General features: G+C 44.0%; 1 protein-coding gene across 1 annotated transcript in view; it reads left to right on the forward strand.

The window, feature by feature from the left end:
* The window catches only part of LOC109938855 (aminopeptidase Ey-like), a 269,455-nt gene that overhangs the window by 217,892 nt on the left and 35,039 nt on the right, over positions 1–16,524 (forward strand). Inside the window, exons 4-6 of the mRNA XM_048615773.1 lie at positions 4,127–4,263; positions 6,571–6,697; positions 13,016–13,170. Of these exons, the coding sequence (XP_048471730.1) occupies positions 4,127–4,263; positions 6,571–6,697; positions 13,016–13,170 (419 nt within the window). The remainder of the gene's footprint in view (positions 1–4,126; positions 4,264–6,570; positions 6,698–13,015; positions 13,171–16,524) is intronic.

Below are 16,524 nucleotides of genomic sequence, written 5' to 3' on the forward strand. Positions count from 1 at the left end.
TCTCTCTGTACCACCGCCCTCTCACCGGCCCTCTCTCTCTCTGTACCGCCGCCCCCTCACCGGCCCGCTCTCTCTGTACCACCGCCCTCTCACCGGCCCACTCTCTCTGTACCACCGCCCTCTCACCGGCCCTCTCTCTCTCTGTACCGCCGCCCCCTCACCGGCCCGCTCTCTCTGGCGTCCCTTCACCAGCTTGTTCTCGGTGCTGTACTGGCCCACTCTTGATCTGCCGTCATTGCTCTGACCCGCGCTTGTTCTGCCATTGCTGCAGGACACGGCCTGCACGTTTCGCTCCTGTCCTACAGTTCCCTGTTGCGACCTGACTCCTTAGACAGGTAGTTAAAAGGCAGGGTTTAGGGGGAGGGTGTGGTGATAGAATTACTGCAGAGAAAAGAAGAAGAGAAAAAGAAAGGAAAAGGAAAGGGACCTGGCCACGGATCAATGATGGTTTCATTTCTGGTGAAACAGGCTTGAGGGGCTGAAAGGCTGACTCTTGTTTCTATGCCATGACTGGAACTACAAGCAGTCGACAGATTCAAAGTCTCAGAGTTTGGGACTGTGTAAATGTGCAAGGTCTTAAAACCAGGATGGGTTGGTATCTTCTTTTGCATTGCCAACCATGAGGAGTGGCAGATGGAGTTTATTTTAGTTTAAATGTGAGGTGTTGCATTCTGTCAAGGCAAACCAGCACAGGACTGCAACACTTAATGGGTGTGGCCTAGAAGAGTGTTGTCAAACAAAGAGACTTGAGATGCAGGTATTTCCTTGAAAGTGGAGTTGCAGATACACAGGGCAGTGAAGAAGGTATTTGGCACGCTTGCCTTTATTAGACAGTGCACTGAGTATAGGAATTGGAATGTCATATTGTAGCCGTACAGGACATTGGTTAGGCCACTTTTAGAATACTGTGTTCAATTTTGACCTATCTGCTAGAGGAAAGATGTTGTTAAACTTGAGAGAGTGCAAAAAAGATTTACAAGGATGTTGCCAGGCTTAGAGGGTTTGAGCTATTGGGAAAGGCTGAATAGGCTGAGGCTTTTTCCCTGGAGGCTGAGGGGTGACATTATAGAGGTTTATAAAATCATGAGGGGCATGGATAGGGTGAATAGCCAAGGTCTTTTCCCAGGGTAGGGGAGTCAAAAACTAGAGGGCATAGGTTTAAGGTGAGAGGGGAAAGATTTAAAATGGACATGAGGGGCAACTTCTTCACACAGAGAGTGGTGTGCATATGGAATGAGTTGCCAGAGGAACTATTGAAGGCTGGTACAATTACAATATTTACTTGGCATCTGGATGGGTATATGTATAGTTAGGGTTTAGAGGGATATGGACCAAATGCTGGTAAATGAGATTAGATCAGTTTAGGATATCTGGTCGGCGTGGACGGGTTGGACCGAAGGGTCTGTTTCCGTGCTGTACAGCTCAATGAGTTTGTGACTATGAGGTGATTGGGATTGAGCTGCCACAAATACTCCTCTCCGTGCTGTATAAGGGCTTGTCTAATTATCAATGGATAAACCACAACTGAGTTTTAATGAGATGAGGTGCTTGTCTTAATAACAAGGTGCAGTTTATTGCAAAATGGCAATAGCTACAAGTTAACCATAATTACAAAGTCTATCAGACACAACATGTCACATCTTCTCCACCCAGAGACAGTGTGACTTCATCAGGTGTAGTGGAGCTTCCTGCAGCTCCAACTCCAATGACTCTTTCACAAGATTTAGGGAGGGTAAACAAGTCATGTCCATGGCTCCCTGAAAGTGGCAGCACAAGTAGATAAGGTAGTAAAGCAGATGCATGGGATGACTGCCTTCATTGGGTACAGTCGTGAATGCAAAAACAGGGATGTAATGTTGGAAGATGGGTTAAGCACTAGTTTGTTCACAGCTGGAGTTTTGTATACAGGTCTGTTCACCGCATTACAAGAAGGACAGAGCTGTTGTAGAGAGAGTACAGAGGAGATTGACCAAAATGTTGCCAGACCTTGACAGTTGTGGAATGAGGAATGGTTAAACAGGCTATGGTTATTTTCCTTAGAGGGGACTGAGGAGTGAACAGGGAAGAAGTGTTTTTCCCCAATAGCAATGTCAGTTATCAGGGGTCATAGTTTTAAGGTGATTAGTAGCAGGATCAGAGGGGATGTGACAAGAAACCTTTTCACTCAGAGGGTAGTGGGTGCCTGGAATTCACTGCCTAGTGAGGAGTTGGTTGGGGGACTTGATGGAGAGGTTAGGGAGTGGAAAGAGCATTCATAGGGCAGATCCTGCGGAAAGTGCCGATTGTGAAAAGGGAACCCTTGTATTAGGCACTCTCCTCCTGCCCAAGGCCTGAACAGGCTGCTCTACCAAATCAGCCATCATCCCCTGAACTCTTCCCAGCAACCTCAAAACTGAGGCCCAGCTACTTAAGGGCTTCAACTGGAGTGAGGGTAGGAATGGTGCCTTGCCTGCCCAGGTAAAATTACAGACAAGTCCGGCTCAGTGTGAAGGCTGTCCAGTTAACATTACGTCCTTCCATAACCTCACCTACAAGCCTGGCAGCAGGTGAGTGTAAAATTCTACCCTTTAGGAGAGAGAAAGCAAGGAGAAGATATACCTGAAACCACCCAGAACTGATAAAAGCTCCCAAACCTGAAATATTGGGTGGTATTTAATGCAGGATCATAGAATTGCTACAGTTTGGAAGCAGGCAATTTGGCCCATCAAGTCCACACCAACACTCCCAAGACCATCTGACCCAGTCTCACATTGCAACCCCCGCCACCCGCCCCCCCATCCCTGTAACCCAACATTTTCCATGGCCTAACCTACACATCCCTGGACACAATGGGCAATTTAGCTTGACCAATCCACCCCGTCTACACATCTTTGGACTGTGTGAAAAAAAACTAGAGCACCTGGAGGAAACCCACACAGTCACAGGGACAATGTGCAAACTGCACTTGGAATTGAACCACTGAGCCACTGTGCCACCTTAGGGTATGGGAGTCTTGCCTGTTGGCTCAAGAGCAATGAAAGTATCTGATTGGAATGGCCTGCTGATCTTGTCTCTTTCAAGGGATCAAGGAACTCCCAATCAGAGGCCAGCAGTTATATATTGCAGGTAGTGTCAGGAGGCGTGATGTACCCAGGAAAGCTGATGCTCACTGAAGGACTGTGGCTGTAGCTGAGTGAGGGTGGGATAGAGATTACTGGAGAGAAGTGAGGGGTTGAGTGTTGAATGAAGAAATCTCCTTTCCAGGAGCTCATAAAGAAATACAACTGGGTTTGATTTTAGACTTTCCACGCAGTGAGCAGTCTGCCCACTGCTGGTAGGCTGAGACATTGTCCACTTGAAGGCCTCAATGGGATGGAAGAGGAAGCACCTTCCCTCCATAGACTTAATTGAAGCAGAAGCCACCCAGCATTCTCTTGCTTGATTAAATAACCCCTGCTTCTGGAGAAGACATTATATTGTGTCTGTTTACTTCTGTCTCCACAGGTGCTGTCTGCCTGAGTTTCTCCAGCATTTTATGTTTTGATTTCAGATTTGCAGCATCTGCAGTAATTTTATTTTTACACACTGAGTCCTTGGAATTTGCAAAGTGCTATGTAATTGATGGTGATGACAGATTCAGTTATAGTCTTCAGAAAGGAAATGAATGCATGTTTGAAGTAGAGAAACATTGTAGGAATATGGGCAACAGAACAGAAGTGGATCTAACTGGGTTGCTCTCTGAAAGAGCCAGCACAAACTCAGAGGGATCAAAGGCATCTGTGCTGTACGAATCTATAAACATAGAATTTGCTGAGATACAATGGTCAAGAAAATCACATCAAATGAAACGAATGAAATAATTTTGAATGACTTGCAGAAAATTAAGTGTACTATTTGTTTAAAAAGCTGTTCAGGACAATTTGGACAAGCTCTGATAAGTTGGCCATGATTCCTTACTCAAACAATTCTACCAAAATGAGAATGAATTTTCATCTATCCTCAAACTGTTAATGAGATCTTTCTGTGCATTGAGCTGCTGCTGCCCGTACCAAACTGCAGTAATGGTTCTTCAAAGTAATTCATTACACATCATCAAGCACTTTTAAGTTTATTCTTTAAACACAAAAAGTTCTATTCTTTATTTCAGAAAGCAAAACTATAATTGACAATGGTGTGACATGGACAGTCACTAGTTTTCAACAGACACCTAAGATGTCCACTTACCTGCTGGCTTTTATTGTTTCTGACTTTGGCTTTGAGTATGAAAATAAAAGTGGTACCGAGGTAAGAGATTAGATTTGGTTACTTTTCCATGGAATTATTTTTCCTTCCTTTGGGGTTACTTGTGGAAGTGGGAATTGTTCCCATGAGGGGTTGGTGTCTGATTGTTTCCAGCTTGGATTCTTTGTATCTCGCTGCTGTGATGTAGAAAAGAACAATTCTGTCACTTGTCCTTATTCCGTATCATAGAGGCAACACCATATTCATCTTCTGGACATCGAAAGTGGCATTTGATATGGTAATCAGTAACTAAAGTGGTGGCACTTTCTAGCCAATGGTCTTACATTGATCATTCTCTGATATCTCTCAATATCTCTGATATTGAGACATATGGGTCTCATTATTGTAGGCATTAAGTTGTGATGGGATCAACAATTCTATATATAGTGGTGATGCGCCCTAGGTCTTGTCCTTTGTTCATTTGTTTGTAAAATCCTCTCATTACCCCTTTCAATGAATGATATGACAGGGAAAAGAACAGAAGAGGTGGTTTCCCAATGTCTTCCTCATCAGCCTTAATTGTACTAAATAGTGGAGAAAGCTTAACAGGCTGAATAGCCTACTCTTGTTCCTCTGCCTGCTTAAAGGAGAAACAAGTTGAATGGCTTCCTTCTACTGTGACAATTTGGAGATTCCGTAAATCCTCCCCCAGAAAGATCCTCTGCCTGGAAGTAGCAGTCCTCTCGAGGCTCTTGCCATTGTACTATCACCACAAAAAATTGCTGGTTTTGCCATTGACCAGTGCTCATGACCTTGAGCAAGGTCCTGTAGCTGGGTCTGGAGTAACTTGCAAAAAGACATGGTGACCACCTCCTTGAGGTCTCAAATGATCCTGATATCAAACAACCCATAAACCATGTGCACAAATCCATGTGAAACTGACATGTGAATTTTAAATCTCAGCAGCAAAACTGGAGGTTGGGAGATGGGCTTTAGCATTCAGCTTGAATGAATCTTTCTAGCAACCAGGTTGAAACAGGCAGCCACAGTCCAAGGGATGGGAGCAGCTGGGAAGGTTTCTCAGTGTCCAAAGGGATATTCTCAGGGTGACAGTGCCCAACCCCAATGCTGCATCTTCTGGGCCTTGAAGAACCTGATGGAGTCTCTGGTCTATGTGAGCCACCCAGGCACTCAAGTGTTTACAACACCAATAAAATGCAGTCATTTAGATATACAACACTAATATGCTTGGTAAGGCTGTTTGTGGCTTCATGATCCTCTTGTCTTTATTTAAAATGACCCTCAGAAAACAGAACACAGAAAATGGGAACAGGAAGAAGCTAGGATAGTGAGAACACAAGCTATAGATTCTTAATGAAAGTTAAGATTCTGAGATGGTGCATGGCCTGCAGTGATAGACACTATATCCTCACTGGAAACAGGAAAGGGAACTAAACTGGCTAAAGATGGGAATCATGGGTCTGTCACAGAGACCACTCAGCTGCCCATCAAAGATGCTGCCCAGTGTAAAACATACAACTGTTCTGATAACCCAGCAGTGAAAATAAGTGAGGTCAGAGGGTGAGAAGGTTGAGATTTGAACAAAGTGATGAGGTGATGAGTATAAATCATTGATTGGTGTAAGGAATTCAGAGCTTTTAAATTCCGTGAGGGGTGATGTGAGACAATTGTTGTTGATATCTAATGGATAGAAGCTGGGCATGAATGGGTTATATAATTGTCAACTGTAAACCCATTGTGAACAGCTGTATCAGGGAGATACAACCTCTGGGTGACAGCTGTGCTTTCTGTGACTCCTGGCTCTAAAATGATTCAGGACAATGTCCATGCAGGAAGTGAACCCCTCCTTACCAGCACAGCCCTCATACAAGGATCTCCAGAATTGGGGGTGGGGGTGTGGGGTGGGGCTGAGATGCTCCCTGACCCCTGTGTCTCTCTGTAATGACTCCAGAAGCAGCTGCAGACCCCTGGGCTGTGTGTGGAATCTTGTCCAGTCCTCGCTGTCTATTACTCACAGCAAGAGCAGGAGGGCTCCTCCTGGAGTAACAGACTGAGGGATCTTGTATTCAGCCAGTGCTAAAGGCCCCAGGTCCTCTCACTCATATCGAGTGGTCTTTCCACCAACCACTCCCGTGTCTGAATACAGTGGCATTCCGAATCTAGGGCCATTCTACAAAGAGATTGCCTAGCTCGATTGTAGGTGGGGAGAAGATTCTAGCAGACCATTTGTCTTGATGCAAGGCCAGAGCTGTATTTGCTACGTCTCATCTCATTCTTCTGAGAGATGGTGTCCAAAATGAAAGCTGCAATTGACAAAAGACAATTCTAAAGAATGTTATTTTTTTAAAGATCCGCATTTGGGCGCGAAAGCAAGCGATTCAGGAAGGTCAAGGAGAATACGCATTAAATGTTACTGGGAAAATTCTACACTTCTTTGAAGATTATTATAACGTTTCCTATCCACTCCCAAAATCAGGTAGGTTTACTTTTGGAAATGTTCTCCACTAATGGTGTTTTATATTGTTTTAAAGTGTTTTATATTTATTTATAACCTGATGTTCAATTTCTTGTTTAAATGTATTTAGTTCTCCACAGCAGGTTCTGACAATAATTCAGGTGCGGTGTGATCATACCCTATTTCTTCTTCTGTCCAAAACCCTTTCACAGCCAGCAACTTGGCTGAATTTCCAATTGTTTGGCAAACTGCCATTTTGAGGACTCACTTTGGGTGTTGAGAAGATGACCATTCTCATGTGATTGTCCTGTTCAGCACCTTATCTCCCATTGATTGATTGATTTATTGTCATATGTACCAAAGTACAGTTAAAAGCTTTGTTTAAGAGCAGGACAGACAGATCATAGTGAGCAAGGATGTGCAGATCTAAAAGACTCAGACAGAGGCATACAGGTTATGTTGCACAGAGTGTACACTACGTGAGATCAACATAACAAGATCAGTATTATTTGAGACTGTAGAACCATTCATCAGTCTAATAATGGCTGGGAAGAGCTGTTCCTGAACCTGCTCGTGCGTGTGTTCAAGATTCCGTTTTTTCTGCCTGACAGAAGAGGTTGTAGGAGATCATTACCAGGGTGCGATGGGTCTTTGATGATGTTGGCAGCCTTTCCACGGCAGCGAGTCCTGTAAATGGAGTCCATAGATGGAAGGTTGGCTTCTGTGATGGTCTGGGCTGTGCACACCACCTTCTGTAGTTTCTTACGGTCCTGGGCAGAGCAGTTGCCATACCAGGCCGTTATGCACCTGGACAGTGTGCTTTAAATGGTGCATCTGTAGAAGTTGGTGAGAATCCTTATGGATATTCCAAATTTCCTGAGCTGCCTGAGGAAGAAGAAGTGTTATTGTGCCTTCTTGACTGTCATATCTATGTGGGAAGTCCAGGACATGTTGTCAGTTATTGTCACTCCTGGGAACTTGATGCTGTCCACCTTCTTACGCTCAGTTCTGTTGATGTTGATGGGGTTGTGTTCTCCTCCTTCCTTTCTGAAGTCAATGATCAGTTCTTTAGTTTTGCTGACGTTGAGACACAGATCGTTTTCATTGCACTACGTCACCAAGCACCCTATCTCTGTTCTGTATTTTGACTCGTCGTTGTCAGATATCTGACCCACTAAGGTGGTGTTGTCAGCGGACTTGTACATAGCACTTGTTCAGAATTTGGCAACACAGTCATGGGTGTACGGAGAGTAATGTAGGGGGCTGAGGACACATCCTTGGGGGGCTCCAGTGTTGAGTATTATTGTGGAGGAGGTGCAGTTACCTATCCTCACTGATTGCAGTCTGTGGGTCAGAAAGCTGAGGATGAAGTTGCAGAGGCAGAGCCAAGACCAAGGTCACACAGTTTTGAGAGCAGTCTGGAGGGGATAATGGTGTGAAGGTGAAGCTGTAGTCAATAAGCAGGAGTCTGACTTGGGTGACTTTGTTGTCCAGATGTTCCAGGGATGAGCACAGGGTTAGGGATATGGCATCTGCTGTGGACTTGTTATGTCGGTAGGCAAATTGTAGGGGATCAAGGCAGGTTGGGAAACCGAAGAGCTGACGTGGGCTCAAAGCACTTCATGATTATATAAGTCACAGCCATCTTCACACAATCCCATGGTGGGTGGGATGGGATGGAATTGCGCAGCACTGGTGGTACTTTTAACCTCCAGCTCCTTAGCCACATTGCTGCTGACATTGCGGCACTGTTGGAACCCAGTAAATGGTGTACAGATAGACACACAATCATCAGGCTGTTTTCTCAGAGCCAGTCGGTGAATGGATTGTTGAATGGAAGAGTCCACTGATGTAATCAGATTGGTATTGCAGTACTTTTGGCTGCCTTAATGGACAAGTTGACAATGCGACAATTCTTTTCTGAAGAAGGGTCTAGGCCCGAAACGTCAGCCTTCCTGCTCCTCTGATGCTGCCTGGCCTGCTGTGTTCATCCAGCTCTACACCTTGTTATCTCAGATTCTCCAGCATCTGCAGTTCCTACTGTCTCTGTGTTTGATATCACTGCTCTGTCTCACTGACACTGTTGTCTCTTCGATGGTGAGGTAGACCCTGTAAAGTGCAGATACTTTCAAGCAGGATCAGATGAAGATCTCAGATATAAAAACATTTGTACGGTGACCAAATATTTATTCAGTACTAGGTAAGTTGAAGGAATGCAGAAATAACCAGGTTCACATGTACAGTGGAGTGCCGTGGCTGTCTGCCACATATAAATGAATGAATGAATGATTTTATTGTCATATACATCTCGAAGATACAGTGAAAAGTGTTTTGTTGCCCCAATCCGGTGCCATTTTGAGTTACCAGAAGAATAAAATTATATTACTCAAATAACAGTTCATCTTTGGGGTCTCAAGCACAGCTCCAGGTCTCTGCAAGGTGTTCTGGGCCTTGAGAAATCTCCAATCCAAGTACAGCGATGCTGATGCTCCAGGTGCTCCTGGCACTGCTGCTGTCAACGCCTTGCCAACACTGCCAAGAGTCCTGATCCACGCCGCTACCACTCTGGCCATAGGTGGACGATATAATTACAATGAAAGGAAGTCTAAACCCAGCACAGCTAGATCAGCAGCTCCAGTGACTTCCCCCAACAGGATGCAGAATGACCAGAGGCTGCTTCATTCCTCCTGGAAGTGGGTTTTAATGAGGTTCTGTCTCCCACTGCTTGAACTGTTGGGCTCCCATTTCACAGGGAAGGGTTATAAACTGGTGTAATCTGCTTAAAAGAGTGTCAGTGAGAACTGAATGGATAAGTCAGTCGAGGTTTGAGAGATGCCAGAAGGAGCTGCTCCTTGGAGCAAGCTACTGACATAAACAGGGCAGTGGACACAGGGGGACATTGGCATTTAGGGGGCTGGTCTGTCCTAAATCAGGGAGGGTCATCCATGTGAGTGAGCAGGAAGTGCAGAAGTCAGGAAAGGTTAGTAGTTTGAGGGGAAATGGGGTGTGTGAGATCTCAAGATGTTCTATGCAATACTGAGATTTTAAACTGTGAGCACTGGTGAGAGGTAGGTGCAGTAGCAGATTTACAGTGAATGTGAGGTAGTAGAGAGAAGATGGTGACATTTATCCTGTAGAATACAGGAGACCATTAATCTTTCTGCACTGTGTCATGACCTATTTGGGAACATGCACTCACTCTCCACACTACTCCCAGGATTGCCGCAAAGGTTATTGATTTAATCAAAGTACAGAAATGCCCTGAACTGTCTGTCTGCTGGAATCAAGCTCACAGAAAACACAGACTGGCCCTAAGTAAATTCTGTTTTCAAGTAAACAGCTACAAACTATGAACATATAGTTCCACTGGTCAAAACTGTATTCTTTTAACTATATGCACAAATACAGAGAGAAATAGACAAACAGTTAAAAACCTGCTTTATGGTTTGAAGAAAAAAGTTTAAGGAAACACCATTCAATAGCATCAGCCCAAAGGGTCTGTTGAGATGTATCTTTTGCTTGACAAGACTTTCTATTCTTCAATGTCCTTTCTCCAGGTTCTTTCACTTCTTCACAGGAGGCACAGGGTGATTTGTACACTAACTACAGAGTTTCTTAGCTACTGGTTAAAGGCAACAGCTTACTGTAACTGGTGGGGGTAAATAACTGGCTGTCTTCAGGTTTCAGGTGTTTTTGTTGCAGAGAGAGAGAGCGGGAGAGACACTGTCTGTCTTTCCAGCAGGCTGAAGGTTTTCAATGAATTATTTGCACCCATAGGCTGAGTAGCTGCCCAGGAACCAGAGAGTTTCATCAGGCTTATGAGCTTTGCACTCCTAACTGGTCACAATTAGACAAACCAATCAGCTACTTGTTACCAGACAAATTTCACTCTGCACAACACCCTCCAGTCCCACGCCATCTACAAACATTTTCCCTGACTGCTTAAACAAAGCAGCAGTGTAAACACTACACGCAATGAGTTTCAGTAACTCGTTTTTAAAAGTGCAGCGATATCGTCTACAGTCCTTGATTAATAACCAGTTCCTGTGTATTCCTTTAAACTGTGGACAATGCACTGTCCTAAGAGCTACTTCAGAGCAGGCTGCCAGTATTTGGCACAGTACACAAATGGACTTTAAAAGATGTTGCCTATAATGATCACTAATGGCAATCGTTCTGCTGCTGCTGAGGGTAAGGTTCCATGAGAGAGCACTGCAGAGGTGTGGTCCAAACTTAATGAGATGAACAGTGTAAAATTGTGAGAGAAATGTCTCCAGGGTTCACAGGGAGACCCTCAATGAAACTTTCTGAAATTGACGCTTAACCAATCATCTTTTAATTAGAACTGGAAAAATGTGAGGTGTAACAGGCTTTAGGTACATACAAGTGAAGGGCTAGGGAGGAGAGGAAAGAACAAAAGAGACAGCTCTGTGATAAGGTGGAAGGCAGCGGAGATTAAATAACAGGTGAATCAGAAATTTACTTGCACTTCCTTTGAATCTGTGATTTGCTGCTCACTGAATGGTTTTGTAGAACACCTCTGTTCAGTTTACAAACAGGTGCTTGTATTCAAATTCTTTGCCCCCCTCCCAATAGCTTTCAATAGAGTTCAAGAAACATCACCTTTAAATTCTCAATAGCAGTTTAAGAAAACAATTCCTCATTTAGTCATTCTATACAGTCTTCTGGATTCAACATTCAATTCAATTATTTCACATCATAACCATTGTTCCCATTTGTGGGAAGTAACAGCATAGTGGTATTATCGCTGGACTGTTGATCAAGAGACCCAGGTAATGTTCTGGGGCCGCAGGTTTGAATTTAATGATGACCATGAATCCGGTGTCAATTATTGGAAAAACCCATCTGGTTCACTAATGTCCTTTAGAGAAGGAAACTGCCATCCTTACCTGGTCTGGCCTACATGTGACTCCAGACCCACAGCAATGTGGTTGAGTCTTGATTGCCCTCTGGGCAATTAGGGATGGACAATAAATGCTGCCTGGCCAGTGATGACTTCATACTGTGAATGAATATAAAAAAAATTATTCAGAAATTATTCAAAACAGGTGTTGGTTCTGTCTTTGTCATTTTCTGCTTCTCGAGACCCACCATGTTTCTTTCTTATTGCCCTCCTTCATGGTGCACCATCAGTTCTTCTGGCATTTAATTGCTGCTCCCTTTCACCCAACCGCACAACATTCCTTCTGTCCCTTCCCTTCCCCATTCCCTTCCATATTATACACTTGCATACATTTCCTGAGTTCTAATGAAAGATCACAGACTGTAAGCTTTAACTCTGTTTCGCAGTACAAAAACACTGCTTGACTGGAATTACACTCACATTGGGGACAGTCAGTCAGTTCCACCTTTCAACAGGAAAATTTAGCTGCTGGGAGACTGTGGCAGGGGTTTACTCTCAAATTAAACTTTGCATTCATTCATAGAGTGTTCAGATTCCGCCAGGTTTGTTCACCAGCTCTCAAGAGCACAATAATCTATGAAACACCAGTGAACTGGGATGAGTAGAGGGGAGCGGGCAGTGGAGGGGAAGGGGGAGAGCAGAAGGGGGAATGAATGGCAGGGTCGATGATGAGGGGCACGGAGGAGTTGGTGCAGTGGCAGAGTTAGGGTGAGTTGGGGGTAATGCACAGAAAAGATGGTGGTACTTCCGTTTGTGGAACAGAGAAGGTAACTGACTTCAGCATTGTGGACACTGCGCTGACCTGGGGTGGGGTACACTTGATCCATTACACAGCTGTGGTTTAAATATGCCTGCTGCAAAAAATAGTGGAATATTGCTTCATGCAAGATAGCACAAGAGAGGAGATGTGGTGTATAAATGAGGTGAGCAGGGTAATGTCGCATGAGAAAAGTCTTCAGGGTTCAAGGAGGCAAATGCAATGAAATTAACGCTTAGCCAAGTATTGTAAAAATCTAATGTTTCAGGTCAGTCATCTTTTACAAGAACACATGAAAAGGGAAAGATTGAATTATTGTACTGATAATTTTGATGTCACACAAAGGCTGAGCAGGTCTCTGTTGCCAGCCATTTCCTCTGTGAACAGAATCAAAGAACACCCAGGTGGGTCTGAGACTCCTGTGCTCATCATGGCACCTCTGGAGGTCTGTGGAATGGGTCATGGAGAAGCTCCCTTTCCACCAGTAGCTGGGTCATTCCCTTTTCAAAAATCACCAAGAGGATGTTTGGTAAAATTATAAAGAAATTAATTACAAAGCACTAAGATCTATACAGTAATTATGAATACTAATCAAAGATTCTCTAGAGCATCAATTAACGCTTAATATCGTATTTCATGTTTCTCAAATTACCAACAGATCAGATTGCACTTCCTGACTTTAACGCTGGTGCAATGGAGAACTGGGGTCTTATCACCTACCGTGAGACTGCTCTCCTGTATGACCCCAAACTGTCATCTGCTGGAAACAAGGAGAGAGTTGTAAAGGTCATTGCACATGAACTGGCTCATCAGGTACAATGTTTTTTTCCCATTTTGTGCCGTGAGATTAGATCAGTCAAGTGTTAGTTTAACTCACGTGTAGTACTCTCAGTCTGAATTGGAAAGTTCAAGCCCCACAACTAATTTGACTACAGTTAACTGCAGTATCGAGTGAGTGCGGCACTGTCGGAGGGTCAGTGTATGGTCTGCAGTTGCTAAGACAATGGGTAAATGGACACTGCGCAACAATCGCCAGACAGGAATGTTCCCTCCCAATCAGGGAACACTTCAGCAGTGAAGGGCATTCAGCCTCCAATCTTTGAGATACACAACAACACAGAATCGCTGAGCCAGGTATGACTCCAGCCAGTTACCTCAAATTTCCAATGATTCCAGTTTTTTTTGAACTCCTTGACACTTCACTCTGTCAAATGTGGCCTTGATGTCAAGGGAAGTCAACTGTCACCTCACCCCTGGAATTCAGCTCTATTATCCATGTTTGATCTAATACTGTAATGAAGTCAGGAGCCATGTGGCCTTGAAAGAAACCAAACTGAGCATCAGTGAGGTGGTTATAGCTAAGCAAATATTTCTATATAGCATGACAACTGCCTCTATCAATTTGCTATGATGTGGGTGGACAAGGTCATAAATCACATGACACCATGTTATAGTCCAACAGGGACAAAAACAAGTTTCTGGAAAAGCCCAACAGATCTGGCAGCACCTGTGAAGAAAAGATCAGAATTAACATTTTGGGTCTGGTGACCCTTCCTCAGGACTGGAGTTATACCTGGCACAAAAGATGGCTGTGGTGGTTGCAGGTCAATCATCTCAGCTCTAGGACATCTCTGCAGAGGTTCCTCAGGGTAGTATTCTAGGCCCAACCACTTTCAGCTATTTTATCAAAGTGGTGAGATATGTATAACTTATGTTAATATTACTAATATGTTTATATTGATGTCATTTGTTTTTAAGAGTTTGGATTTTTGTGAAAGGTTTTAAGACGTAACTAGGTTGGCTTTTCTGGAATAATGTTTTTAAACCTGTATGTGGCAGGGAGGAGTTGACTGCAAGGACCCCTGGAGTGTAAATGGAAGTTTGTTTATATTGTGGGCATTTAGATTTTTCTAATCGACATGTTCAGAGGTGGGAAGCAGGTAGGACATAAACTCAGGCCTCCTGCTCCAAAGGTAGGGCAATGCCACAAAGGCACACTTTGGGAGTTTATGACAGGAAAGATAAAACATTGAAAGGTATCATGTTGATTTTGGGTTGAGGATAATTAAATATTAATCATAGCTTAGCAACCCCAGTTTGAAAAAGATCTGGCTGAAGTACAGTCTCTCTTGGAATAAAGAAATCATTCAGAGCAGTTCAGAAAATAGGTTACCTCAGTGAAAGGGTGTAGTTTGTGAACCCTCTAGACCAGGAGTGTTTGGTTAGTACTCTGCAGATTGTGAAAAAGGCCAAGGAAATCTATGTTCTCATTCTTTTGAGTGGTCAATTGAAAAGGCCTCACAACTCACAGACCTAGAACTGAGGAAAAGCAGTTAATTTAAACCCAGAGATCTGATAGGGAAGGAATTTCTCTGAATTTTGACTAACTCTAATGTTTTGGAACCACATGGGATTTGTTTGCTTTAAAATCTTTTAGGCTGTGTTATATTTAGAGAACTTGGTTTGGTTTATTTTATTTTTATTTCTTTGGTATAATAAATATCTGCTCTATTGTTAAAACCAAACCTACATTTCACTTTTTGGGATCTGGCTTGTTCAGTAGTAACACAAGCTGAGATCACAGCACAGGAGCTTTCCCTCCACTATATGTAAGAAGTGGGTATGTTCGCCAATGTTTGTACAATGTTCAGTACTATTCGGGACTCCTCAGATACTGAAGCAGTCCATATCAAAAAGCAGCAAGACCTAGAAATTATCCACGTCTAAGCTAATAAGTGGCAAGTAACATTCGTGCCACACAAATGCTAAATATTGACCATATCCAATACTAAAGAATCTAGCTATCGCTTGCTTGACATTCAGTAACATTCCCATCACTGATTCTCCCACTATCAACATCCTGGGGGTTACTATTGACTAGAAACTGAATTGAACTAGACATATAAATACTGGGGTACAAGGACAGGTCAGATTCTGAGAATACTGCAATGAGTAACTCACCTCCTGATTCCCCAAAGCCTCTTCACCATCTACAGGGCACAAATCAGAAGTGTGATAGAATACTAGAGGAGCAGGAAAGCTGACGTTTTGGGTCTGGACCCTTCTTCAGAAATGGGGGAGGGGAAGGGGATTCTGAAATAAATAGGGAGAGAGGGGGAGGCGGATAAAGGAGAAGATAGGTGGAGAGGAGACAGATAGGTCAAAGAGGCGGGGGTGGAGCCAGTAAAGGTGAGCGTAGGTGTGGAGTTGGGGGGGATAGGTCAGTCAGGGAGGATGGACAGGTCAAGGGGGCGGGATGAGGCAGTAGGTAGGAGATGGGGGTGGAACTTGAGGTGGGAGGAGGGGATAGGTGGGAGGAAGGACAGGTTAGGGAGGCAGGGAAAAGCTGAGCTGGTTTTGGGATGTGGTCAGGGGAGGGGAGATTTTGAAGCCTGTGAAGTCCACATTGATACCATTGCGCTGCAGGGTTCCCACATGAAATATGAGTTGCTGTTCCTGCAACCTTCAGGTGGCATCGTTGTGGCACTGCAGGAGGCCCAGGATGGACATGTCATCTGAGGAATGGGAGGGGGAGTTGAAATGGTTCACGACTGGGAGGTGCAGTCGTTTGTCGCAAACCGAGCGTAGGTGTTCCACAAAGCGGTCCCCAAGCCTTCGCTTGGTTTCCCCGAAGTACAGCAGGCCGCATCGGGAACAGCGGATACAGTATACCACAATAGCAGATGTGCAGGTGAACAGGTGGCAGGTAACAAATTAGCCCTCTAGACCATAAGCTCGGTACTTTGTCATAAAGTTGCCTGAACCTTAGCTGGTGCAGAAGGATCCACTGGTACACTGGAGATGATGCTAAATTTCATCCTTATTGATATCTGCTTTCACGGGGAAGAGATTCCCAAGGCATCAGAATTGAATCTGATTCACAGGGAGCGTTTGGACAATCTGATGGTAGTCAGATTCCAAAGTCAGACCTGGCTTATAGGCCATAAGTTTTACTCTTGCAATTTGATTATCTTTGTTGTCAGTCGCTCAACATATTCACCACATTCTTTGAACAAAGGAACTTGAAACTTTATTACACAGAAAAGGGAAAAGAGACTATTTCATACTATACAAGAACTGGTTGGATGATATTACAAATATCAGAAATAGAGATTCAGACTTTGACCCTCAGCATCAACCTTACAAATACTCAAACCTTAGTGAGCA

The sequence above is a fragment of the Rhincodon typus genome, chromosome 33 (genome assembly GCF_021869965.1).
Source record: "Rhincodon typus isolate 14 chromosome 33, sRhiTyp1.1, whole genome shotgun sequence".
NCBI lineage: Eukaryota > Metazoa > Chordata > Chondrichthyes > Orectolobiformes > Rhincodontidae > Rhincodon > Rhincodon typus.